At 47.7% G+C, this 25,708-nt stretch overlaps 5 protein-coding genes across 6 annotated transcripts; 3 read left to right on the forward strand and 2 right to left on the reverse strand.

The window, feature by feature from the left end:
* Positions 1 to 6,442: 6,442 nt before the first annotated feature.
* On the forward strand, positions 6,443 to 8,138 carry LOC135454530 (cytochrome c oxidase subunit 6A1, mitochondrial). Its single transcript, XM_064726772.1, has 3 exons — positions 6,443 to 6,644; positions 6,927 to 7,066; positions 7,869 to 8,138. The coding sequence occupies exons 1-3, from the start codon at positions 6,539 to 6,541 to the stop codon at positions 7,947 to 7,949; spliced, it is 327 nt and encodes a 108-aa protein (XP_064582842.1). The 5' UTR covers positions 6,443 to 6,538; the 3' UTR covers positions 7,950 to 8,138.
* Positions 8,139 to 9,085: 947 nt separating this feature from the next.
* Positions 9,086 to 11,349, reverse strand: TRIAP1 (TP53 regulated inhibitor of apoptosis 1). The gene is made up of 2 exons (XM_064726773.1): positions 11,142 to 11,349; positions 9,086 to 10,416 (listed from the first exon to the last, which is right to left on the reverse strand). Exons 1-2 carry the CDS (start codon positions 11,286 to 11,288, stop codon positions 10,333 to 10,335), a joined length of 231 nt encoding a protein of 76 aa, XP_064582843.1. The 5' UTR covers positions 11,289 to 11,349; the 3' UTR covers positions 9,086 to 10,332.
* On the forward strand, positions 11,340 to 13,719 carry GATC (glutamyl-tRNA amidotransferase subunit C). 2 transcript variants are annotated; one of them, XM_064726770.1, is made up of 4 exons: positions 11,340 to 11,506; positions 12,268 to 12,434; positions 12,816 to 12,919; positions 13,277 to 13,719. In XM_064726770.1, the coding sequence occupies exons 1-4, from the start codon at positions 11,372 to 11,374 to the stop codon at positions 13,333 to 13,335; spliced, it is 465 nt and encodes a 154-aa protein (XP_064582840.1). In that variant the 5' UTR covers positions 11,340 to 11,371; the 3' UTR covers positions 13,336 to 13,719. The 2 variants fall into 2 exon arrangements, with proteins under 2 accessions (XP_064582840.1, XP_064582841.1); XM_064726771.1 differs by having other exon boundaries at positions 12,271 to 12,434.
* A 3,281-nt stretch (positions 13,720 to 17,000) lies between these two features.
* On the forward strand, positions 17,001 to 19,152 carry DYNLL1 (dynein light chain LC8-type 1). Its single transcript, XM_064726961.1, has 3 exons — positions 17,001 to 17,077; positions 17,594 to 17,734; positions 18,837 to 19,152. The coding sequence occupies exons 2-3, from the start codon at positions 17,603 to 17,605 to the stop codon at positions 18,972 to 18,974; spliced, it is 270 nt and encodes an 89-aa protein (XP_064583031.1). The 5' UTR covers positions 17,001 to 17,077; positions 17,594 to 17,602; the 3' UTR covers positions 18,975 to 19,152.
* Positions 19,153 to 19,342: 190 nt separating this feature from the next.
* On the reverse strand, positions 19,343 to 24,272 carry COQ5 (coenzyme Q5, methyltransferase). The gene is made up of 7 exons (XM_064726960.1): positions 24,118 to 24,272; positions 23,591 to 23,740; positions 22,878 to 23,105; positions 22,053 to 22,159; positions 20,372 to 20,460; positions 20,059 to 20,170; positions 19,343 to 19,942 (listed from the first exon to the last, which is right to left on the reverse strand). Exons 1-7 carry the CDS (start codon positions 24,263 to 24,265, stop codon positions 19,841 to 19,843), a joined length of 936 nt encoding a protein of 311 aa, XP_064583030.1. The 5' UTR covers positions 24,266 to 24,272; the 3' UTR covers positions 19,343 to 19,840.
* Between the last annotated feature and the right edge of the window lie 1,436 nt (positions 24,273 to 25,708).

The following is a 25,708-nucleotide window of genomic DNA, read 5'->3' on the forward strand; positions in this document are numbered from 1 at the left end:
CACATCTCTTCACACACACCCATTTACCTTGGCATTCACAGCCTTATTCCAAGACTAGCACAATACATATTGACTTTTGTTCTTAACAGCCCCATTCCAGAGAGATTACTCCATTCCACAGCTAAGGATACAAAGGCATTCGGTGGCTGAACTGGGAATTCAGTGCTGGTTTCAAGTTCAAATTCAGAGTCCTGCTCACTGGACTAATCTGGACAGCCACACAGAAGTGTGAGTTTTCAGGTCAGAAAGAATACTGAGGATGGAGTCACAGATACATTATCACAGACTAATATCTTTGTCAATAAAAGTAGCATAAAACCAAAGCAAGCTAGGTCAGCTCTTGGTCTCCAAAGAACACCCAATTAGGAGAGTGAGCATAACCATCTCTAATAAGTAAGCTGTTTTGGAAGCTGAACTGTTTGTTCCGAGTGCCACATAGGCAGCTCTTGCTACTGGCAGAAGAGGCCCGTGAATCAGAGCCCCAAGTCTGATGCAAGAGAAATTTGGGCGTCTCAAGCTGATTTCCCCAGCAGAGAACAACCCTATTAGTTTGAGAAAGTCCCCTGCCTGCTTTCTCTCTGAGTAATTAAGAGTGAAATCCTCCTCTCAGTGACCCCAATGCTCTCAGCCTAGGCTGATTTACACATGAAAGGAACCCTCTGAGGGGCTTTCTCTCTTTCACATTCACAACCAGGCAGGACCTATAAATAAAACCTTTCTGAAAACAGGAGCTTTCAAAAAGGTCTGTGTATGTGCACAAACGTGTATGAGAGAAAGGGAATGGCTGTGTGCACTCGAGGATGTGTGTTTGCATGCGTATGTGAGGCGTGGGTGAGAAGAATGTGCATTCACACACCGGCCCTGATGCAAACAAGTGCACTGAGAAAAGATCTGCATGGGCAGGGAGCGTGCACAGGTGCTGGGGGCACTGACAGCAGCCAGAGGCCATGTCCAGGCTGGCTCCAGCCAGCACCATTCCAGGGGTTTGCCCTCAGCTGAGTCATGCTAGAGTTCCACAGGGAAAACCAGAGCAGACTCAGACCCAGCTGTGCATATGAGACCAAGCTTGTGGAGCACTTTCCCCCCACACAGCAGTGAAGCACTGCAGGACAAACACCAGTGGTTTACACTGCTTGGTTTTCATGGGAGGTAACACAGAATCAGGGTGTGTCCTCCTACTGCTTTGACAGAAAATGAGATTTTAAAGTGTCACATCCTCTCAGCTACCCAGGAGAGAGTGAGTAGTGTTCCATTTTCCAGGGCTGTCATTGTTCAAAAGTAAATTTTAGTTTTCTGGAGCATTAAACCCTTGAAAGTTTGAAAACATAACAACGAGACAGATGACCTGAAAATGAAGGTCAGGAAATCAAAAGGACTGTGACTACCTTTACAGTAGTTATAAACACAAAAATGCCTAGATATGCATCTGAAACGTCCCTGCCCCACTCTCCTGTTCATCCATGTGGCTACAAGTCAGGCCAGGATCTCTCGCCTTCCATGAGGCCTACGGAGGATCCAGGATAACTCCCAGGAAAGTTGGCAGTCCGTGTGACCCTGCCCCAATACAAACCAGGTGACACGGAGCTCGCAGCCAAGCCAGGACAGCCCACAGGGTGTCACAGAGCAGGTTCTGCTCTCTGGGGCTTTGCCCCTGTAAGACAAGGCCTGGCTACAACGTGATCATTTCAGAACTGCAAATTATTCTACTGCACTACTCCTGACCAGCTGAATCATTTGCTCTGCTGAATCTGTGCCTGTGCCACATGCTAATGCCAGCAATCGGGATGTAGGTGTGTTAGAAGCACTGCAGCTGCTCCCTGTTTGGTGGGAGACCTCAGGGTGTGAGAGGGAGGCAGGAGAGGCGCTGCACCCTGCGCCCCTCGGACTTCACCACTGCTAATCGCAGCTCTTGGACCTCTCACCCCCGCCCCCAATTCTTATGCAAACATTTAGAAGAAGTAGGCAGAAAAAAAGGCACAAAACAGGAGACATAAAGAGTGCAAAGCCTCACAGGAGCGCACAAAGCACAAAATGTTTCTTCTGCTCGTTCAAAAGACTCTTCCCAGCTCCTTGCACTAGGCAGGAGTGCGTGAGCAGGGATTCAGAGCTCCCCTCCCACTGAGCTCGCAGCTAAAGCCCTCCCCCAGTTCCCAGGGTCTTCAAATGAAGATTTGCATAGTAGTTCCAGATCATTCCCGAGAGAAGGGACAATGGCTCTCTCAACGCCCTCTTCCCCCCATCCCTCCCTCCCAAAGCTGATAAAGCCTTGGTGAAAAGGGGAACAAAGGATTTACAGATGTCAGAATATTGATTTCTGCCGTTCCAGGACTACAGGGAGAAGAAGAAGAAAACTTTTGCCTCCAGAAACCTGCGGAGTTTGAGACACAGACGCTATCTCTGCAGCACGAACCCCGCGTTTGTTTAGACAGTCTCTGATGGGAGGCAATATTGCTATTCGAGAGGGATGAGCCCTGAACACGCGAAAACGCAGGGGATGAGATTACAGCCTGCAGTCCCAGAGAGGCGTTTGTTGTTCCCAGCCGCGCTGAACGGAGGCGTTTCCAGCGACTGCAGTTTGCCCCCAGGCGGGCCGGGCCGGCATTGCTGCGGGCGGCAGCTCCCGCCCCGCTCATCCCGGCCCCGCTGGATCCTGCCCCTCTCTGCCCCCGCCGCTGCCGCTGGGACAAGGATCGGAAAGGAGGTGAAATCTTTGAGTCTTCGGCAGGCGGCCTCTGATTCGGAATCTGAGTGTAAATGGATTGCCACTAAACTCACTAAATTTAGGGCCGTTACCTGAAAGCCAAAGCTTTCTGCTCCCACACTTCTGTGCACAGCCCATGCAAACCCGAGCTTGCTTTTGCACTACAGAAATTCCTTTCCACTGTAGTGCATCAACTCCACTGACCTCCACCAGCTCGCTGCAATCGCTCAGATTGTGCTAAACAGAGCGGTGACAGGATCCAAAGTGTCACATGGCACTGCTGCACGGCCAGCACGGGACTGGCACTGGGCAGCCAAGGGAGCTCCTGGCCTGACCTCCCCCTGTCCCACCACTGCTCTGAAGCAGCTTTCAGCTTTCTCTCTGGGACTGCCTGCTGCCACTTTATAGACAGACATACATACATACAAATATTATATATTTTTTTTTTTCCCTTTTCAGAGCTATCTCTGTAGCATTTCTGCGCTCAAAAAGTTCCTGGGATGCCGGATCTTTTGTAAAAATGTACCTGATTAAAATTCCTCTATGTTGGAATTCAGTACATCCCTCCAGGTGTCCAGAGTTGCCGAGGACCCCGCCGGGGGACTCAGAGACCCTGGCACACAGCCCAGAACACCTGGGGATTTGATTTTGACCCCTGGAGCAAGTTGCCAACTTTGTATGAGGACCTGAAAGTCACAGAGGTTTGAATAGCGTAATAATAGAATTATCACAGGGTGAAAATGTAGATTGTAGGATTTTTGGTATGGGGGTTATGGGGACAAGATGGAGGAACTTGGGCATGTCTAGCTCTTCTTCTTCTTCTTCATTTTCTGCAGTGACGTTGGCACTTTGGGATTGGCTTAGAGTAGAAGTGCACTGTCCAACATAGGTGATAGGCATTGGGAATTAAGTGTAAATATGTTATACATAGTTCGTGGTATAAAAGGACAGCACTGCCTCGGGGATGATCAGAGTGCCTGTGGCTGCCTTGCTGAGCTGATCTCAGCTGGGCAGAAAGAAAATTTTATAGATAAAAATTAATAAACAACCTCAAGACTGAAAAGTGCAGAGTCCAGACTCATTCTTCAGTTGCACGGGCCAAAGCAGAGACATCCTGCACATCTCAGGGCAGCAATTAACAACAGCTACCCGAGATCTCTAAATATGGGATTTAGGCCGTTTTTAAAGGTGATAAGTTATTTTCTGAATCAAGCTCTAGGCCCCTCAGATTTTCCCTGGGGGAAAACCCCACCTGAAACCCTTTCTGCAGGGCAGAGTGGTGAGTACAAAAGGGTTTCCCATGCCATGGGTCAATAACTCAGACAGAGCTGCAGAGCCAGAGCTGACTGTTCCCTCATTTTCCACACAGCTTTGTACAAACACGTGCTGTCAGGAGGACTGCAATCATCACAGTGATAACAACCAGCACATATTGTAGAGTTAAACAGATTTCACACAACTACATCAAAACATTATGCACAATACTCTTCAAATATCTAGGTTTCTTTCAATACCTGCCTGTCTTCCCTCAGCTGAAAGAAATTATTCTTATGGAATCTTTTGTGTCTCCCAGCAGCCACTCCTAATTTACATTTAAAGATGTGAATCAGACCCACCAGACTCCTGATACAGCTCACACAGAGATTAATCACAGCTGTTGGGATGATGAAGACTAAGGCAGGCCCATTTTAAATCAGTGTCACTCAGACTGTAATGAACCTGCTGCCACACTCAGCTTCAGCTGAGACACAAACATGGTGCTCTCCATGAGCCCCTTGGAGCTACATGGGTGAGCTCCTGGGGAGCTGTGCTGAGGTGCCCTCTCCAAAGGGCATTTTCCAGACTGTCAGAGGAGTAAAGGTGTCAGGGAGAAGCAAACCTTGGCTGCTCTCACCCCCTGCTTAACACTCTCATGTTAACACATGCAGCAGCAGCACAGCTCACAAACCTGTTTTATTTTAGAGAGAATTTTCCCTCATCCTAGGCAGATGTTTGCTTATTTTGCTGATTCTTTGTTTTCTTTTGTTCATAAACATTAGTGTCTGTTGCTTACTTAAATATTTTTTTGCTACAAACAAGAGTAGTTCTGTTTATACAGTTCCTGCTACAAATTTGCTTTAGCATACAGAATTCAGTCTTAGTTTTATCACTGAAATACTGTACCAAATAATTCTCAGATCTTCTGTTTCCCCCAAAACCCCACATGCAAATTCTTTTCATATTAAAAGTCTGATATGTTAGACATCTCATAAGCCTGAATCCAAAGGATGAAGGTGTGGAAAGGCAAAATCTCCCTCCAGTGTGGGTTTAGCAGAGCAGGTGTGTGTGCACATGGCAAGCCCCAGTGGTTTGAGGGCTGTTTTGTACAAAATGCATCCTGTCCATGGTGACAGAACACTTGTGCAGGTACACACAGTACCTGGGAATAACTTCTTCCAGTATGGAAACAAAGCAGTCTTCAAAACTATTCATTAAATAAAATCATACAAAAGCAAAGTACTGGAAGATGTAATTGTAATTTAAAAAAATAAGAACAAAGAAACCAAAGCACTTTTAACAGTTTACAGTGCCCAGATAAAGTAAATAACTGAGTAATATTTTTATGCCAAGGTGTGTTTCACAACAGCTTTCCAAGGTTCTGGCCATCTTACATTCACACAGTAAATTGGACACCAGCCCTGCTCCAAGTGAAAATGGGTAAGGAAATCCTGTTCCCCAGTAGCAAACACATCTCCCCACCATCTTACAGCCATTCCAGGCTGCATTCCTTGGTCTTGGCAACAGAGAAGTGACCAATTCCATGGGACCGAGGTGTGCACATGAGCAACCAACCCCCTCCTTCCAACAGCAACCTTGTTTGGAGTAAAACACAATTCCTTCATGTCATTCCTCTCAGACCAGCCCCTACCATAATCTTTCCCAAAAGCTCAGTTTCTTTGCTTTTTTTACTGTAACGGTTGGACCATGGGAATCCTCTCATTTTGCTGTGGGGTTTTAAGTGCTGAAAAATGTGCTGTCCAAAAGTCAAACAGCCAACCACCAGGCCCCAATAAAGAACTAAAAGAAAACCTAGATATCTGTAATATTTTTTTTAGGAGATCTTATGTTCATTCAAGTGATGTTATTATTTCAGTAGAATCATGCCAGGAATCCATGTAATTAAAAACACATTGGTGGTAACAGAAGTGCAGCATTTGAGGGCCCCTTTGATCCCCTCATGCCTGGGACCTCCCCAGCCCCTCACTGACCCCACAGCCCGAGGACTTTGCACTCTCTGAACTGCTCATCACTCTCTACCTGACAGGAGGATGGAGGCAGGTGAAAATCGGCCTTTTCTCCCAGGCAATAGCAACAGGACAGGAGAGAACGGCCTTCAGCTGCACCAGGGGAGATTAAGGCTGGACATCAGGAGTAATTTCTCCATAGAAAGTGTGATCAGACATTGGAATGGGCTGCCCAGGGAGGAGGTGCAATCACTGCCCCTGGAGGTGTTTAAGGAAATACTGAGTGACATGGTCTGGCTGACACGGTAACGTTCGGTCATAGGACGGACACGATGCTCCCCGAGGTCACCTCCAAGCTAAGCGAGTTTATGCCTCTGTCACGCTGTGTCTCTGTCACCGCCCCCAGGCCGAGCTCCCCCAGCTCCGCCCTCAGCCCCAAGATGGCGCCGGGCCGCCCCTCAGCCCGCACCGCGCTGACGTCACTGTCCCGCCCCTCCCGCGCAGGGCGGCGCATGCGCGCGGGCGGCCCCGCTCAAGGTCAGCGCGGCCGCTGCTGCCGCCGGTTCCGCCTGGCGCGGTTCCGGTTCCGGTCCCGCCGTGCGGACAGGAGGACATGGCGGCGTTCGGACGGGTATCCCGCCTGCTGCTCGGCGCCGCCGCCCCGCGCTCCCTGCCGGGGCGCGGCTTGGCGGCGGCCGCGGCACACGAGGAGGGCGGAGGTAACGGAGCTCTGCGGGGCGAGGGCGGAGCCGGGGCCCGCGGCCGGCGCGGCGCTGCCCTTGACAGCCGGTGCCCTTCGCTGCGGGAACGGGGCACGGCAGGCGCTTGGTGGGGCCTGAACCGGGGCTTAAACCATGAGCCGGGATCCCTGTTACAGACGGGTTGGAGCGTGGGACGCAGGTTCATTAGCGCCCCGTTAATGCGCTAATTGCGGTAACGCGTGTGCGGTCGGTATCGCTGACGGGAGCCGTGCTGGTTCTGATGCCGCTGTCCCTGCCCAGCCCGCTTGTGGAAGACGCTGACGTTCGTGGTGGCGCTGCCCGGTGTGGCCGTGTGCATGCTCAACTGCTACCTGAAGGCGCATCACGAGCACGAGCGGCCCGAGTTCGTGCCCTACTCGCACCTCCGCATCCGGACCAAGGTACCTCTGCCCGGGTCACGGCCCTCCTGTCCTGCACCAGGGGCTGCAGAGCCTCCTCTGACACTGCCACAGCGCCTTTTCCTCTCTCGACTGCCACATGAGATGGCTGTGATACCAACTCACGGCTGTTTCTGAGGCGGTGAGGGTTTGTCGCAGCTCTGGTGAAGTACCCATGACATTCACAGGCCCTCCCACCCCAGAGTGATCCTCCCAATGTCGTGCTGAAAAATGTTTCTGTCCTAGAGCTGCTGTACTTAAAGTCATACAGATCCCAAAATACTCAAAATTGGGTCCTCATAATACAGCACAGTGTTTGTTTAAGAGCAACAATTGTGCTGTTTAGAGACCGTGGCTCCCAGCTAAGAGAGACAAGAGTTTTTCAGCTCTTGCTTCCCCTACATCCTGGGAGTCAGCTTGCCTAATTCAGCCTGTCAAGCTGATCATAGAATCATTTAGGTTGGTAAAGTCTTCTGAGATGGAGTCCACCCTTTGACTGATTTCCACCCTGTCAATCAGATCATGGCACTAAGTGCTACATCCAGTCTGTACCTAAACACCTCCAGGGATGGTGACCCCTGCAGCCTGGGCAGTTTGTCCCAATGTTTAGCAACCTTTTTGTGAAGAAATTCCTCCTGATGTCCATCCTGAACATTCCATGGCACAGCTTGAGGCTGTTTCCTCCTGTCCTGTCACTAATTGCCTGGGAGAATTGATGTTTGAGTGTCTGCTGTTCTTGGTTTCAGGTGCTTGTAGGGATTGTTCAGCAGCTGCCACTGGCTGATTTTCTTTCTTCTTTCAACAGCGTTTCCCCTGGGGTGATGGGAATAAAACTCTGTTTCACAACCCCCACGTTAACCCTCTCCCAACTGGTTATGAAGATTAAAACCAAGATCCTGCCAACAGCCAGAACTTTGGCTCTCCCCGTCCTGAACCAGAATGTTGAGTGGGAGCCATCATTTCTGGGGTCATAGTTTCAGAAACTCTGTGTTTCTTCTGTGATGAAGCTGAGTGGTGTTGTGGCCCAGTGTGTACCTGTGATGGGGCCCTTTAAATAAACAATTCTGAACACGAATTTGGGATTTGACTTGTTTACCTGAATCCTTTGGAGTTTTTTAGTTCAGTGTTGGCAAAAAGCATGAAGGTTTCTCCCAGGACAGAGTGCAGGAGCAAAGGGGTTTGACTGCCTGCATGGTAACACGTGTTCCTGTGTCTGATAACACACCAGGAATGCATTTGGCATAGGACATCAATCAATTTCATATTCTTCATGTCTGGTTTAGCTGATGACTCTAAACTCACAGCCAGAACAACAGATATGTACATTAAAATTCAATATATACTGAAGCACATTCTCCATTATCAGCTCTTGCAATATTTATTAACTCCCTTCTGGCACAGGGAGGCAGCAAAGATGTTGAGCTAAGCTCTGCCTTCATTCACACTGTTCACTTCAGCTCTCACATTTTCAGGTACATCAGCACATATCTCTCACCACTCTGCTTTCCATAAAGCCACAGTCTGTACCAAGTCTCTCACACAGGTTTTGCAGAAGAGAACACAATTTTGGTTCTACTTGTCTGTATAGCATTTACTGTGCCATGCAGAAGCTGCCTGAAGCAGAAGGGATGAGTGAGCCAACAGCCTGAGCCTGTGCCAGTACAACTTTCATTTTCAAGTTTTTGCTCACTACAAGTCAACCATTTTCCAGTTCTTACTATAACTTCTATATTTTTTGCACAATGTGAATCTGAGCTTTATCTCAGCTGTCATAATGTGGTTCTTCCCAAAAGGCAGAACACAGCAGCTGCTTTGGCATCTTGCTGTGGAAAGGAGTGATGGATGGCAGAGAGAATCTCACAGTGACACTGGAGGATGCCCTTCCCCATGGTTCCATGGGATTTTTTTGTCAGTTTACCAGTAAAAGATAGCTGAGAGAGGTTTTCCTGTGTTGAAAGTACAAGGCACTGAAGGGCACAGTTGTTCTAAAGCTGACAAAGTCACATTACATTTACCCCTACATGAAGATCACAAAAAAGCAAACTGGTTTTGTGTGTTATTCCTTAAAAAAGAAAAGCTACAGAGTCAACCATCTCCCAAATGCTATTTATAGATCCTTCCCTCAGACCTGCTGCACTCTGCCAACAGCCTGGTTTTTCAGTGCTGTATTTAAGCCCTGTGCTGACACTGCAGGAGCTCTCTGCACCTGAGAACAGGAGTGTGGCTCACCTGGCTCTGGCACAGGAACAGCCTCAGGCTCCAGCAGCTCCTGATTCTCTGCACAAGAACTCAGGGTCTGGGCTCTGTGAGGGGCTGTGCTGCAGACAGGCCAGCTATGATGCTGGAGAACTGCACCTTTTCAGTTTTGCTTTTTTTAAGTAGAATCTTTAATTAATTAGTAGTAATTAAAAGCAGAGAGTGAAGCTTTCTTTTTTCCTCACTGTAATTCCACAATTATGAAGTTATCTTTTGTCCCCAGTCCATAATATCTTTTTCCCCTGTGTTGATGTAAGGAGAGGGGCAAGCTTTGCCCCATCCCTGTGTGAGGATCAAACCACAGAGATGTGTAATGCTAAAGGAGAGAGAATTCCAAGTTCATGGATGTGTTAGTACCTCAGGAAAGGCTGAAGTAGCCTCTGCATTAAAAGTCTTCTCCTCAGGGGCTGAGCAGGCACTTCCATCCCTCCCAGGGGGCACAATCAGACTCTACTGCACAGTTACCTACTTGAACAAAATAAACCTGGTTGTATTTATTTTAGCCAAGCTGTTGCAGGTCCACTAGTGCTCTTAAACCATCTCTGCAGCTGACACAAAACAGTGCTTAAGCCCTTCAGGATTACATGAAACTAATTTCATCACCAAAATTCAGAAGCACAGAGATGATAACAAGTACATCAACCCCCTTCATATTCTTTTTAAACACTTTCAAGTGTTATATAAATAAGCAAGAGAAATCAGTCACAGAGAACCCATCCCAGCCCACTCCAACGAGCATTCCCCACTGCAGAGTACATTCAGTAGGAAGCTCACATGGATTTTTAAGCTGTCAGATGCTGAACCACCACCAAGTTTCACTGGCAAGGAGGCAGCAGGTACCACATTATCCAGTTTTTTTTTTCTTTTAGCTGTTTGTTTTCACAAGCAGAGAACATTTGTCACTTCCTAAAAAGCAGTTAACAAAGGTCTTCTCCTGGTGGCACCTGTGGCACACCTGGTGCTGGTGCTCAGTCCAAAGGCTGCTGTTGGTGACTCCACCCATACTGCCAACATCAGGAGGAGTTCTCAGTTTTTCCTTTACTTGGGCCCATGAACTCCAGGCCTTCAATGGGTATGTCCTTTTCTTTTATTGCTTTCTGAAAAGAAGAACACCAAATAATTAAATTCAGAACTTCTTTATAGGGCTTCATGATGTTTTCTTTGGTACAAAGCACAGAACGACAAAATCAGTGAGGCTGTAAAACACCTGTGAGATCATCCAGTCCAACCTGTGGCCCATGAGTAATAGCACCATGTCAACCACACCAAGGCCATGCCCAGGCTCTCCTTAAATACTGCCTACACCTCCCTGGGCAGCCCATTTCGACATCTCATCACCCTTTCTGTGAAAAAACTCTTCCTAAAGCCCAACCTAAACCTCCCTGGTGCAGCTTAAACCTGTATCCTCTTGTCCTATGGCTTGTTGCCTGAATAGAAATCATCTAAAAAAAAAAAAAACAAGTGATCTAGAAAAAGTAGTCTTAAGGGCTAGTTTGAATAAAGTTTCAATGTTAAAGTTGCTGGTTTGAATAAAGTTTCAATGCTGCTGAAGGATGTACTGAGAACTCACTGAGCTACAGTCGCTCTAACAGAAACGCGCTGCAGCCTCTACCGATCCGCCTTAGGAAATGTACAAGAAAAATAAGAAAAGCCTGTAAAATATTCATGCCATGACCGACAGACACGGGGCGGGACAAGCCCAGCGCTGCGTGTGGGGCTCTGTGTGAGGCCTGAGGCTGCCGGGGGCACCGGGCCGGCGCTGGGAGGGATGAGCGCGGGGAAGGACGCTCGGGGCAGGGAGCGAGGGCCGGCCCGGACGCACCTGCACGCAGAGCTGGTAGCGCTTGAAGAGCTGCCCGCAGGGGTCGCCGGCGCTGTCGCCCTTGAGGAACTTCTCTGCGAACCAGCGGTTGAAGCACTGGTCGTACTCGCGCTTCAGCTCGGTGCACGCCTCGCCCACGCTGTTCATCGCGGCGGCCGCGCCGGACGGGCCGGGCCGGGCCGGGCGCGCCGCCACTGACGCACATCCGGCGGGCCCGGGAGGCGGCGGCGATGCGCGCGCTGCTCCTCGGGGCCTGGCTCCGCGCCGGGCGGGGCCTCCCGCGGGCACCGGGGAGCGGCCGCCGGCACCGGGAGCACCGGGGACACAGCGGGCACAGCGAGCACCGGCCGCAGGCACCGCTCCGGGTAACACCGCAGGCACCGCTCGGGCACCGCCGCTCCGCCCCCCGCGAGGCGGGCACGGGATACCGCACCCGTTAATCGCCCCAGAGAGGGACAGCGATCAGCGGGTCCCTGCATTTGCTGACCTTAAAGGCCTTTTCCAGCCGTAACGATTTTAGGATTCTTTGTAAACTCCGTTTTTGACGTGTAACAAGTGTGGAAACCCAGAACAGCGGGAATATTTCTGTCTGCTCTGGGGTGCCCTGACCCCCAGGGGAGCTCTGACTTTGACTCTCATTCATGGAGAAAGTTTCCCAGACTTCAAGATAGACTAGAACCCACAAAACTGTGAAATAAATTATAGAGAGTAGTGTAGGTGTATCACTTGGTGAGAAATTTAGGTTTTGGGGTTTTTAGTATGTTGTGGATGAAAGCAAGATGGAAGGCACAGGGTGTTATCCTGGGTTTCTTCTTCATGCTGCTTCTTCCTTCTTCATGGGTTTGGGTGGCATTTTGTAATTGGGCAGAAAAGTCTGCATTGCAGCTCTTTGGGATCAGTTATTGGGTTAAAAGGGAAAATAATCTAGGTGTCAGCTCTTAATTGGATAGTTTAGTCTTAAAAGACCTTGTAACAACAGATTGTTTGCCATTTTGTGCCTTCTAATGAAAACGTGCCGAACTCACAGTAATGGGTACCCCCACAACAAGTTTGTAATTGAAAGAATGTAGCACTATTAAACTTGCTGGTTTTTGACTGTTTTGTCCGTATTGATGCTTTTGTACAGCAGAAGGTGTCGGTGGAAGTGCTGCAGCACCTGGAGCACCTGGCCCTGGTGGATTTCCGGGATGCAGAGGGCGTGGAGCGGCTGCAGAAAGCGATCCAGTTTGCTGATCAGCTTCATGAAGTGAACACCGATGGCGTGGAACCCATGGATTCAGTGCTGGAGGACAGGTGGTGAATCACAGCAGCCTCCTTTCATCTGTTCATGCATCAAACTGTTTGCTTCTGGGACCTTTATCCCCTGGGAATCACCGTGCATGTGGGCCCTTTGCTCAAAGCACCTTCCTGGGGTTCTGTGTGGGAGAAAGTTGTCATTGGCTGTGTAATTTTTATGTGTGAGCAAAGAAAGGTGAACTTCAGTTCTTTAATCTGCCTTAATTGTCACACTGCTCCCCCAATGCCTGCCAGTGCCATTTTTGGGTGCTTCAGAATGTTCCAGTACTTGTGTCAGTGTTTATTTAAGAGACCAACACCAGATTTAGAGATAAGCCACCCTTCCCACCTCATATTCACACAACAGCTTGAAGACAACCAGTAACCTTTGTCCTTCAGGTGTCTGTATCTCAGAGAAGATGATGTGACAGAAGGCAACTGCACCAAAGAACTGCTGGAAAATGCCAGAGAGAAAGTAGAGGAGTATTTTGTGGCTCCACCAGGTATTGACTTGCTTACAAAAATCTCTCAATCTCGCCTAAATTAACCTGAAGAAAATAACCTGCCATAGCTGCATTTACTTTCAGAAATACTAGTCAATAATTGGGAGCACTAAAAGAAATGTCTGTATCCATCTGTGTAAAACAATGTGCAGTTTATGGTCCAGAGCTGACCTGACTCTGGAGTTACTGCACACCTTGAGAAATTCCTTACAGGAGGTCAGGCAGGACTTACTTCCCTGACTTTCTCAGGATATTTAGGCAGCCTGTAAACTGCATAAACACTTCCATGGCAAGGTGTCCTGCCCACAAGGTAACTTACAGCTGGTCTCACACAACTTGTTTTTTGTTTTCTCTCAGGTAACATCCCTTTACCAAAGCTGGAAGAACAAGAGACTTTTCTGCAGGGCTCTCAGTGACAGCCCAGAGCCCAAATGTCCTTTCAGTATTGTATTTGGGGAAAATTAAGTTTTGTGCAGTCACACCCTGGTATGTATTTGTCAGAAGAGCACTTGCAAGACAGAAGAAAGCAAGTGTAAAAGTTTAGTAGTGCTGCTGAAATATTCAATGTCTCTGAAGCTGGACAGCAGCATGGCAGATGACCTGGGTGCTTTTATTTGGCAAAGTGAATTTGCTGTTTGGAGGTGAGAGCAAACCCTTGTCCCACTCTTAATTGTGCAATTACCTCATTATTTGTTTAAGCATCCATAATATACTCACCTAGTTGCATAAAACATGTAATTACTGTGATACTTGAATTCTTTCAAGGGTATTGAAATAAAGCCTGTGTTTAACACCACTCATCCAATCCTCTGCAAAGCTGTAACAAAGCTGTATTATTGCTTTAGTCTCAGACTTGTCAAGTTTCAACCCTGCAAATGCTGAAGTTTACAAATATACAAGTTCAGCCTGTAAGGAATTTATGAGGTGTATAGAAATCATAACAAGGAAACACTTCAAATATCTATCAATCAATATGATCAATACCAGAATCATAATATCAGGTAATTCCCACTTTGAGAAGTCCCCCCTTGATCTATCCATTTTGGCCTGTTTGACCATCAGAGAGAATGGGGACAGTATTATTTACACAGAAGAAGGAAGAGGAATTTGAGAGGGAACTGACTGCCTGCAGGAGCTTTTAACCCAAAATAGCATCAAGTAACTATTTAAAGGCAACAACTAAACCAGCAATTTGGACAAGATGATCCCACATTGCCAATGCAGCACAGGCTAAACTTAAAACTGCCAGTTCAGTGCTGCTCCTACACACTCCAGGGAGAGAACAGACTGCCTGATGCTTGTTCCCTGCAGCCCAAACTGCATTTAAAGTGGAAAACACACATCTCCCTAATGAAGGGGTTTGATGCAACTTCACCACAAATAAGGGAATTACAACCTGGACTCAGACACCTGCAACCACCAAAAAGAAAAGCTGACAGAGGGCAGATGAGGTGCCTGTGGGGCAGGGCAAGTCAGTGCCTCTGTGGGTCTAACACTGGTGGTGCTGAGCCCCAAGGGATGGTGCTGAGCCCCACTGGGCCCTGGCAGTGCTTTGAGAGAGGGAGAGATCCCCCCTCATGTGCTGGTTCCCCTACATTCACTGCAGCACTCAGTAAATGGATCCAGTTTCTCTGGGGACCATGGAGATAACCTCACTTAGAGCTGCTGACATTTTTCCACCACCACAAAACTGTAGATCTAAAATTAGATCGGAAGCTCTTGCATATAAATCCCAGGTTTACAAAGAAAATTTCAATGTGGAGATTTCTTCGCCTTTGTGGGAAAAAAAGAAGATGGAAGTTGTTTTATTGCTAATAATGATGATTTTATATTTTGGTGTTAACTGGGAGCCCCAGGAAAAAGCTCTGTTAGTACAGAGATAGGTTGTGCAACACAGAGTGAAAAACCACCTCATGAAAAGTGCTTACAGCCTAACCTGGGAGGGCAATCTCATGAGATGCCTTATCCATTACCCAGTTTTCTTCAGCACCTCCTCTACCCCTGCTATCATCTCCTGTGTTTATTTGTTCTGCCTTTCCCTGCAGCTCTGTCCTGAGGGAAACTCTACTTTTATACTCTTAATTACCAAGTAGGGCTGTGATGTATCCCAGGCTTTAATGTTTCTCATTAACAACGTGTATCTCACCCACACTGCCATTTCCTGCACTCGTCATCACAATTGTTCCTTCAGCAAACCATTTCTTAATAAATGCAGAGAAATTTGCCTGCAGCTACCAAACACAGCCACCTCCTCAGAGATCCATGGGTGTTTCTGAAGTTTAGTGGGAGCATTTGGAAGATTGTTAAATGGTTCCATTCTGTCAGCACAAAACTGTCCAGTACTCAAAGAACAACTGCAAGTGCTGCAGATACTGAACACAGTTCTGGAAATTAATTATTTACTGTGGCCCCAAGACCATTTAAAACTTCTTCATGTTTCTAGCACACAAGCAAAGTTGTGAACTGTATCTCTATTTGGAGTGCTAAAACCTGTGAGTCAGGAGTTATTTCTGAGATATTCTAGAGTGACAGAAGTATTACATTATGCAGTTTCAATATTTCTGGGGGCAGTGTATTTTTCTGAGTTTGCAAAAGCACAGAGTTCCTTGCAGTTGTGCTGCTTTTGCTCTGAATGACACTGAGCAGGTAACTACACTGTAAGAATATGCAAAATATTTACATTGCAAGTGAGGTGAATGACTGCTCTTGAGGTGGGTTTTTTTAAATTTCTACAAGGAAATGGGAGTCCTACCAACCAGTATTTAACAACCTCTTTTAAATCATCCTGTGCTGTTTGCTGTAGACATGGTTCAGAGTCCTGTTATTAACAGATCAGCAGTGGAAGACTCAACAGCAATGTTCTATCTGCTGACAAGAGAGTAAGCAGAAAGTGCCCCAGGGAGAGTGAAACTAAGAAAACAGAGCACAGCACTGAGGTTCTACCAAAACATCTTGCTTCATTTAAACCAAAGAAAAAAAAACCAAAACAAAACCAACCCAACCACCAACTAAAATAACCCACAAACCAAACACAAACAAAAAAAGGCAAGAGTTGCAGAAATAGTGAGTCTGCAGAAGATGGTGTAAAAGTCTGATAGATTTGGTTCACTAAAGGAACAAAGTTGGGAGCTGACTTATACCCAGTAAACATGGGTCAGATTTCTATCAGAGGTCACTTGAAAAGACACAACAGAAAAGAGACAAATGAACAGGACAGGTGATCAAAGGCCATTCACAAGCTGTGGAACTCCTTCCTTTGACATGGGTGGGCTTCACTCCAGTAAAGGGCATATTCCTGAAACAGCTGCCCCAGGTAATATCCCAGTATTCTTTCAGTGATATCACATGCTATTGAAAGGGATATTCCCAGCAAGAGCTTGTTCCAAAGAGAAACAAAGTCTGTTGTTGGTTCAACTCAGCATCTCTGTGATCCAGGCTGGGGCAAGTAATAAAATGGCTTTTGGGGCGCACACATCACCTATGGAAAGATGTTTTACAGAACCTGGTGGACACATTACAATGCCTCGGAGACTGGGCATACTATAAGGAACAAGTTTTTTACCCAGGATCACCTGGTGATGCCACACAGAATTAGATTAGAAATGACCTCAGAGATCATCGAGTCCAATCGGTGACCGAACACCACCGTGTCAGCCAGACCACGGCACTCAGTGTCATGTCCAGTCTTTCCTTAAACACCTGCAGGGACAGTGACACCACCACCCCCCTTGGGCAGCCCCTTCCAATGTCAAATCACCAGTTCTGTGAAGAAATTCCTCCCAATATCCAACCTAAACCTCCCATGGAGCAGCAGACCAGTAGCACGGGAGTCGAGACTGGAAGTTTTCCATACACACCCCAAACCTACGGGACCATCCCAAAACACGCTCCCCGTTCTTTCCCGCATCCCGCCGGTTGCCATGGGAACGGACGCGACGCGGGGCATCGCGGGCCGCAAGACAATGCCGCAGTAAAACCCGGCCGGGCGCCGCACCTCAGCCAATGGGCGTTCAGGGGCCGGCAGTGCTGACCAATGGGCGCCCGGGAGGCGGTGCCGGTGGCCAATGGGGGCGGTCGGCGCTCAGGGGGCGGGGTAGAGGCGCTGCGAGGCGCGTACGGACCAGAGCGCAGCGCCGTCCGCTCCGCAGCGCCCGCACGGTGAGGGACGGGACGGGACGGGGTGCGGTGCGGTGCGGTGCGGTGCGGTGCGGTGCGGGCGGCTCCAGAGACTCCGCCATCCCGGTACCGGGGACCCCGCGTGTCCCGGAGGCGCCACCGTGCCTGGGCTCTTCCCCGGCCGCCGCCTCCGGTTTTCCCGCATCCCCGGCAGCCGCACGGGGCTCCGAGCCCTTGGCCGTGCGTGCCGGGCTTTCCTCGTCTACCCCGGGGCAGGGAAGGGTGTCGGGACGGGCGGTGGAGCGGCCGCGCTTTCTCGCGGGGCTCCTGGGTGGCGCCGGGCTGGGGAGGGCCGGGAGGGCGGCGGTGCTTGTGCGGCTCCGGCCGAGGAGCGGGTGCCGAACGTGAGGCGGCGATTGAGCCGCCGCTGCTCGGGCCGTGCCCGGCACTCCCGGCCGGGGCGGGGGCACCGCGGCGATACCCGTGGGGCTGCTTGGCAGCAGGTGGCTCTGGCAGGTGCTCCTGCAACTTTGAATTTCCTTCTTTTTTTCCTTCCAGCAATCAATCATGAGTGATCGAAAGGCAGTGATCAAAAATGCGGACATGTCAGAGGAGATGCAGCAAGACTCGGTGGAATGTGCAACTCAAGCCTTGGAGAAATACAACATCGAGAAGGACATCGCTGCTCACATAAAGAAGGTAGATGTTGGCTTGTGATGTGCTCATGAAAAATCAATTGGGGAGAACGCTGCTAGGCAAGTAGCTCTAGAGAAACGAGTTCCAGAGGCACCAGATAATCAAGTTAGACTTTCTCTCTTTCTGTTCTGTTCCCCACCCTTTACGTGCACCTTTCTAGGTCCTTCTGCTTTTCTCTTGCAATGCCTTACACCATTTCTGCCGCTGTCTGTTGTCCACGTGAGGACAGAGCGGCACCTGGCTGTCCCTGTGACTGATGAGCTGGTACAAGACACGGGCTCTGTGCAGCCTATTTAAAGAGTGGTGCTTTGCCGACCATGTAATAAGTGGGTTTGGTTTTTTGCCTTTCCCACCACATGTAAGACAAGCTGTTCATGCTAATGCTGAACAGATGGTTCATAGCTTACAGTTTGTCACATTTTCTCTCTTGACTCCTACTGGGAGCCTGACTGAGCTGCAAGGAGCTGAAGGGCTTGGTTGAGCAGAACAGAAACTTCCATGTCCTCACAAAATTCTCTTCAGCTGACAGCTGTTAGGTACTGCAGTATAAATCCACTCACTGTAGACCTGTACACAGGAGTTTATTTGTAGCAGGCTCCTGACAGCAGCTGTCACATCATCATCATCTCATGACCAGGTGTCAGAGATATGGCAGAGAATTTTCCATCAAGTGTTCTTTCAGCATCCTTATTGCAAAAAGAAGCTAATGAAGTCCATTAGCTTCTGAAATAGAAGCTAATATAGAAAAATACCACTTTCATTGGAGATTCAGAACAAGCAGACAAATTCTTAGAATTTATGGTTTGAGATCATGGCATGACTGTAGGGGAAAAGTTACCTCCCCAAACATATGTTTTAAGCTTATTCCTGCTCTGCTTAGAAGCACTTGTTTTTTTTTTTCAGTATGACTAAGCAGCAGATGAGTTATAAAGTGACAGATGATCCTTATGTGCTTAAGAGCATATGCTGCTCCTTAATTGCCTTCTTCCAAAAGTGATACTTGTTATCAAGTGACAACTCATTGCCAAAAAAACCTCCCCAACTGTTAGACAATATTAGTATAATTACCATGAAAATGCTGACTTTCTAATTCTCTATTCTGTAGGAATTTGACAAGAAATACAATCCCACGTGGCACTGCATCGTGGGCAGGAATTTTGGCAGCTACGTGACTCATGAGACCAAGCACTTCATCTACTTCTACCTCGGCCAAGTCGCTATTCTTCTGTTCAAGTCTGGCTAGAGCCATGGACTGTTACTGAAACTTGCACCTGTGCACAGGACTGCACACTGATTCCCACCTTCAGCCTTCCTGGGGAAACACATCTTGATCTTCAGGTCTTGTATTGTATTGTTAATGTCAGGGATTTTGCTGTAGCGGCTGGTATTTTCATTGTGGCTATATAAAAAAGCAAAAATGTCTTCCTTGTATTTATTTTCTTTCAGAAGATGGCTTCTTTGCTAATAAAATCGTTTATCCCTTTGCCCTCTTGAATTACCCTCTTTATTGCCATGTGAATGAAGGATGAACAACCCCACCTTGATTCCCACACCCCAAATCCATCCTTTCTTAGGAAACCTTCTTACAAGACTGATTTAAGTGGAAAAAAGTTGATGCAGAGCCCTTTTATTTCATAAGCCTTCCATTTGCCTTTGAAAGACGGAGTCATGGGAAAAAATCCGTAAACTCCACATGACAAAGATAATAACAGCTTCATAAAAGTCCATAGTTACTTCATAAATCCAAGTTACTTCTCACAAGTATAATATCCTCCTCTAAAGCTTAGTAAAAAGAAAGGCATCTTATTTGGAGACTAATCAGTCTGTGTCTTTATCCACACCCACTGCCAACTTGCTTTGCTTGTCAGCATTGCTCAGTTTTGGCCACATCCTTTACATTGCACTTGAAGGGAAATGCAAGTGTAAGAAACACCACTGGAGTCACTCCACAGGTTTCTGGTGGGGAGAGGTAACTTGTGTTCTTCTGAGCCCAGCTGCTGAGCAAGGATTGGCTGCACAACTTCTTAGGACTCCTTTTGATCCCGTTAAAATTCCACAGCTTTCATATCCCTCATGAAAATGATACTTTTGCTGTTTTGGTACCCAGACTCAGAGTTTGAAACCTGAGTGAATGGCAACAATCCCAAAGTTCAAATTCTCATAATCCACTCTGAAAAAGCCTGCATCTTCTATCATTGCCTTCAGCTCCTCCTGAAAAATAAGTGCCAGAAGTATTAATAACCTGAAGGCCCATAAGCCAGCTGGCCACAAGATTATGCTGGAATTGTGGTTTGTGTGTCAGTGAATTTGGGGAAATCCTGCCTTACCTGAGGGGGGAACTGTCGGATGCTCTCCACAAGGTACTGGTAAGACCTCCAGTCACCAGCAATAACCTCACCCAGAACAGGGATGACCTGGAAACTGTAGAGATCATAGAGCCTGCACAGAGAGATGGTAAATACAGATTAACAGAAACACATTTAAACCCTCTCCAACATGAGCTGGTCTCTGTGCCACTATGCTGTGCAGTCTGTAGCTGACTTTAAAAGTGCTCCAAGATGTGGTCTCAGTGTCTCCACTCTTATTGAGTACAAACAAGAGAGCCCTGTGACCTGGCATAAAGCATCACCATGTTCCTACCTGGAAACAAGAGGGTTGCTGACATGACTGAATTCCAGGCAGAGAAATCTTCCTCCTGGTTTCAGCACACGATAGGCCTCTTGGAGTGCCTGAGACAAAGCAGATGTGATGAGTTTGCTACTGTAGAATAGCACCTGCCTATTATCATGCCATGTGATGTTATCATGCAACTCTGATGAACTGAGGGGAATGAAGAGCATCCTGCCTGGCAGTCTGCAATATTTACACATCCCAAGACAAATATAAAAAAAGCCCCAAATATGCCACAACCCAAAGCACAAATACTCTTGCTGTTACATAAATAGATTTTTACAAGGCTTTGTGTCAAAACTGTGATGTCGGGTTTGCAATTTTCTTTCCCTACTTGCAGTTGATGAAAGTTTGTTGGCAGAGCTCTCATAATTACAGACCAAACACAAAAGGGAGAAGGTGACTCAGCTACAAGAAACTGAAAATCAAAAACAGGCATGATAATTCTTTTTCAATCAAAAGATTTTACTGTGAGGCACACCCAAAGGTTGAAAGCAGGAATGATACTGGGTTTCGGATGAGCAATGTGTAAGAACAGGAAGGAAGGAGAAAGAAGAAAATCTTTGGCTACTTTGAAAATTCCATCCTGCATCACAATGGAATACCTAACAAGAATCCAGACAAAATCCTGTTTAAAACTGTTTTTTTCTTTCATACAGGAGCAGAGTTGTATTCCAGAACCTCTGAAGGTTGTACATTTGCTTGACTTCAACTGTCCAGTTCCTATGGGATAAAGTATCCACACTACACAGGAGCTCTGCACAAGAGTTGGCAGCTTGGCTGTGTTTTGTATCAGATCTCCAGGGAGCTCTGCTACCAGGCTGCTCTATGCATGAAGGCAAAGAGCCTGGGCTTTGGAAGGGTGCAGACAAAGCACCAGGAAAAGCCCCATGCACATTAAGTTCAAAGGAATATGGTTCAAGGTGGTTTGGATCCAAATGCTTCACCTTCCACAGGAGCTCTGCCAAGGTTGTAACACTCCTCCAAAGCAGACAACGAGTGCCTCCAGACAGGTGTCACCCCCACAACAGCCAGTCCTTCTCAAAGGACAGAGATAGTTCAGAACAAAGAGTACTATTTATCCTAATTAAAATCAGACTTGTTCTTTCTAGGGAGCTCTGCCACCAGCCAGTGTAGACACTCAGCAGCAGGGGGCTGAGCAGGCTGGTTCAGCAGCAGTGGGGGCAGCAGCCTCCTCCCCACTCTGCTCTGGCAGCTCTGTTGGCTCAGGCAGGGAGACAGAAGGGGACAGGAAGCACTGGAGCCACTGTTGGTGGGATACAGACCAGGTGCTGCAGGAAGGTTTGAGATGTGCAGCCTGACTGCCCTGTGCATGTGCAGATCCACCCATGCCATAGGTCAGGAGAAGGTGGGGAGTGACTGTAACATGCAGCCCTTTGCCTTAGGAACCTGAGACTGGGTGGCTTGCCAGGCTGGAAGGATTGGGTGCAACTGGTATAAATCTATCTTTTTATGACAAAGGTGGGGCACTTAATTGCATTTTCTATTCACACAAGTTACATGCCACTTATTTTAAATGTTTCAGGAGTAGATTAGGATCTTCCTTTATCCAAAGGAGTTCCTACTTTGCTTCCTTTGTAGAATAAAAAATCATAAGGACCTCATGTCAGGATACACTACAGTAACTTACCAGATCAATACGAGTTACATTTCGGATTCCAAAGGCAATTGTGTAAACATCAAATTTATCATCATCAAAGGGCAACTCTTCAGCATTCCCAAGTACCCAGGACAAGCCTGTAGTGAAAGACAAGTCATAGAACTGAGCTCAGACTGCTCCAGAAAGGCTAGAACTTAACCCTTCTAGAAGGAATTGATTACTTTAAAGTGATATTGAAAACAAATGTTTCCATTTTGCAGTTTTGTTAGAGGAAAGACACCTTGACCTCTACTAGCCAATCTTTCAAGACAGAGTAGTTGATTTTGCAGATCAGCCAAAACACCATTCTGCACATACACACAGTGAGTATGTGCCACAAGGATTTTACCCAAAACTTGCATCAGAGTGGAAAGCACTGTTGGCTGCCATTTGTTTGTGGCAAAGTTGTAAAAAGAGAATCCCTGCTCAAAGTGTAGCTATGGACAATTACTAACATCTTGCCATGCAACAGTGGTCAGAACACTTAAAACATTTTGCTAGAAAGCTGCCACAGGTTGAGGAACATGAAAAGCCACACTCCTTCCATCAGGACTATCAGTATGTGATGCAGTTGCAGATGTGTTGCTTCCTGGTCCCCAAAGGATCAAGATCATGTTTATCTGTGGAGCATGGATGTCCAGGTTATTGGCAAGCCGATAAAATGCACAATCAGTGACTGTGCAGGTCATGCTCCTTTTCCCCATGCACAGCTCCCACTCCTCCTGAATGTACACAGGGAAACAGCAAAAAAACCTCTGTCCTTTACAATTTCCTGCTATCAGGAACATTACAGCCACAGTACAATGCATTATTTACCTTCAGAGTAGCCAAGATGCTGCGCTTTCTGCTTCCCAACTTTTAACATTTCTCTGTTGATGTCACAGACCACCACTTGGGAATCCCCTAGCGAGTTGTTAAATTTGTCATTCTGGTAACTCTCAAAAATTTCCTGCCATGACAAATTCTGATGGTGCCTGAGCTTCCTCTGGAGCTGGCGTTGTCGTACAGAGCGAACATAATTAATGAACCGAAAGGCAATGTCACCTGCAGTTGTTTCAAAGGAAAGATACACATTTTGGAATGGTTTCTGACTCCAGGAATTTGAAACATAAGGCTTTGAATATCTAACTGACTTATTATTTCTTTTTAGTAATATATATTTATAAAAACACCCCCTCAGACACACTGTAATAGACACAGTAAGAGAGTGTGTGTGTGTACATGGGTAAAGACAAAAAGGGAACTTATTAAAATCAAGGAGTCCATCACATTCTACAAATTTATAGTTTCCCATAACATATCATGGCAGGACTATAACACTTTCAGACCCTTAAAGCAAGATATTGCAAAACACAAAGATATCAGTTCTCAACCTTTCTCTGGGAAAATCAAGTAGATGCTTCACTAGTTTTAAAGACAGGGAGCTAAGGATGAGGAAAAAAACCCAGCAGGAAACATAATTCTGAGCAGACTCAAACAGCTGAAAAAGAGTGTGGCATTGTTATGTGGAACTCACCAAAATTATTTACCTGTTCCCCCAGCAACATCGAGGAGGAGTGTTCCTGGACAAGGGTTCATTTTATGCACGAGGATATCCTTCCACACCCGATGAATTCCCAGAGTCATTGAATCATTCATTACATCGTATTTCTTGGCCACATTTTCAAAGACCTGATAAACTGCAAAGAAAGGACATGGGAATGAGATGCAATTTAAATTTAAAAATGCTTATGTCTAAGTAAAACTTATCTTTTATTGCACTGTGGAGGTCTCTCCACTATGTGGAGCTGAAAAATACCACAAGAAAACTCATTAAAAAAAAAAAAAAGATTGAATGGACTGAGCCTGTTGCCTGACAAAGGTGTCTGGAGAAGCACAGCCTTCCAGAGCTGAGGGAAGTAGCAGCGATATTATTCACCGAGACTCCCGGTAACACCTCAAACAGGGGCCCAGCCCCACACACGTTCCCAGCACTGTGGATGGAGAACGATCACCGGCTGCCGGGAGCCCAGCTCGGCCCCGGGCCCGGCCCGCCCTCTCCCGCCGCCGCCCTCACTTTTCTCCCTCCTCTCCTCCTCCGTCACGGTCTGGAAGCCGAAATGCATCTCCGGCCCCGCGGCCAGGCCGCGCCGCGCCCGCAGAGCTCCGGCGGGCCGGGACAGCAGCGCCCGGCAGCGGCACCGCCACAGCCGCAGCGCCGCCATCTTCGGCACGGCCAGAGGGGGCGGCGCTGCGGCCGCGGAGCTCCTACCGGGACAGAGCCGGGACAGCGCTCCGCCCGGTGTCTGCTTCTACCGGGACAGAGCCGGGACAGCGCTCCGCCTGTGGAGCTCCCACCGGGGACGTTCCCCGCAGCCCCAGGGGCCGCCGCTCCTGCCGGACGCGGTTACCGAACCCGCCGCCCCCCGGTGCCACCGCTGCTCTGCGGTGGAACCGGTGCTGTGAGGGCAAACGTGATGGGGAAAAAAAACCCCAAACCCCAAACCAAACGCAACCCTCGTGGTGTACTTGAGTAATTTTGCAAATAGTTCAACTTTATTTTATTTAGCTTTTGTTTAGATTTCTAATTTTGCAGTTTTCTTCACTTAAAGTGAAGCCTCGTGGGGAAGGGGAGGGAGGGTTTGTGGGTTCTGATGAATTGCAAGGAGGAGTGAAAGATGCCTTGATTCCGGACAGGAGCATTAGGACACATTAGAAACTTAACGTTTCTTTACTTTTCTTTTTCTTTTCCTTTTATTTTCTTCTTTTCCCAAAACCTGTCCTGCTTATCACTTTACTTGAATCATCCAGGAGTTCTGCCAGCTTTGTAGATACAAAGAAGTTACTTAACCCATTCTCAGGAGAGATGACATCATGCTATTAAAATCAGCCCAGGGACTGCATTCCCAGGGCATGAGCTGGGCTCCCTCACCCAGGACCTTCCTGCCATATTGGGACTTTTAGCACCATCATCAGACCACACCACAATTTTCTCCTATTTTCCTCATATTATATTTTTAAACTCTATGTTCTTTGCAGTAGGATGCCCTCCAAAGCATCATATTTGGTTTTATTGGGTATTTTTCTCAGCTATAGTGACAGATGATCTTTGCCTACCAGAGCAGTGACTGGGAGTCCCTCTCATGCTGTAGTCATGGACACTGCATGGACACCAGTGACCACCAGCTGCATTCACAAAGTCACAGAACCGGCCAAGCTGGAAGGGACCACTGTTGGTTACATGGTCCAATCTTCCTGCTCCAGCAGGGTCATCCCAGAGCACATGGCACAGGATTGTGTGCAAATGGTTCTGGAATAGCTCTACTGAGGAAGACTCCACAACCTCTCTGGGCAACCTGTTCCAGTGCACAGTCACCTGCACAGTGAAAAAATTCTTCTTGCTTAGGTGGAACTTCCTGTGCACCAGTTTCTGTGTGTTTGCCTCTTGTCCTATTCTCAGCACCACCGAGAAGATCCTGGTCCATCTCTGACACCCACCCTTTAGATATTTGTACACATTAATGAGATCCCCTGTCAGCTGTCTTCTCTTGAGGCTGAACAGGCTTGGCTTCCTCAGTCTTCCCTCACAGGAGAGATACTCTGTTCCCTTAATGATCCGTGCTGCCCTCCACTGGACCCGCTCCTGGAGTTTTATGTCTCTCTTGTCC

The sequence above is a fragment of the Zonotrichia leucophrys genome, chromosome 15 (assembly GCF_028769735.1).
Source record: "Zonotrichia leucophrys gambelii isolate GWCS_2022_RI chromosome 15, RI_Zleu_2.0, whole genome shotgun sequence".
Taxonomy (NCBI): Eukaryota; Metazoa; Chordata; class Aves; order Passeriformes; family Passerellidae; genus Zonotrichia; species Zonotrichia leucophrys.

Excerpts from the sequence above, each read along its gene's own strand:
- LOC135454530 (XM_064726772.1), top strand. The coding sequence starts at position 6,539 with ATGGCGGCGTTCGGACGGGTATCCCGCCTGCTGCTCGGCGCCGCCGCC. Across the intron at positions 6,645-6,926 it reads GGCACACGAGGAGGGCGGAG|CCCGCTTGTGGAAGACGCTG; the intron begins GTAACGGAGCTC and ends GTCCCTGCCCAG. Across the intron at positions 7,067-7,868 it reads ACCTCCGCATCCGGACCAAG|CGTTTCCCCTGGGGTGATGG; the intron begins GTACCTCTGCCC and ends TTCTTTCAACAG.
- TRIAP1 (XM_064726773.1), bottom strand. The coding sequence starts at position 11,288 with ATGAACAGCGTGGGCGAGGCGTGCACCGAGCTGAAGCGCGAGTACGAC. Across the intron at positions 10,417-11,141 it reads GCTACCAGCTCTGCGTGCAG|AAAGCAATAAAAGAAAAGGA; the intron begins GTGCGTCCGGGC and ends TCTTCTTTTCAG.
- GATC (XM_064726770.1), top strand. The coding sequence starts at position 11,372 with ATGCGCGCGCTGCTCCTCGGGGCCTGGCTCCGCGCCGGGCGGGGCCTC. Across the intron at positions 11,507-12,267 it reads GGCCGCAGGCACCGCTCCGG|CAGAAGGTGTCGGTGGAAGT; the intron begins GTAACACCGCAG and ends GCTTTTGTACAG. Across the intron at positions 12,920-13,276 it reads GTATTTTGTGGCTCCACCAG|GTAACATCCCTTTACCAAAG; the intron begins GTATTGACTTGC and ends GTTTTCTCTCAG.
- DYNLL1 (XM_064726961.1), top strand. The coding sequence starts at position 17,603 with ATGAGTGATCGAAAGGCAGTGATCAAAAATGCGGACATGTCAGAGGAG. Across the intron at positions 17,735-18,836 it reads TCGCTGCTCACATAAAGAAG|GAATTTGACAAGAAATACAA; the intron begins GTAGATGTTGGC and ends TCTATTCTGTAG.
- COQ5 (XM_064726960.1), bottom strand. The coding sequence starts at position 24,265 with ATGGCGGCGCTGCGGCTGTGGCGGTGCCGCTGCCGGGCGCTGCTGTCC. Across the intron at positions 23,741-24,117 it reads GGAGGAGAGGAGGGAGAAAA|TTTATCAGGTCTTTGAAAAT; the intron begins GTGAGGGCGGCG and ends CTTTCTTTGCAG. Across the intron at positions 20,461-22,052 it reads ATGTAACTCGTATTGATCTG|GCACTCCAAGAGGCCTATCG; the intron begins GTAAGTTACTGT and ends GCTTTGTCTCAG.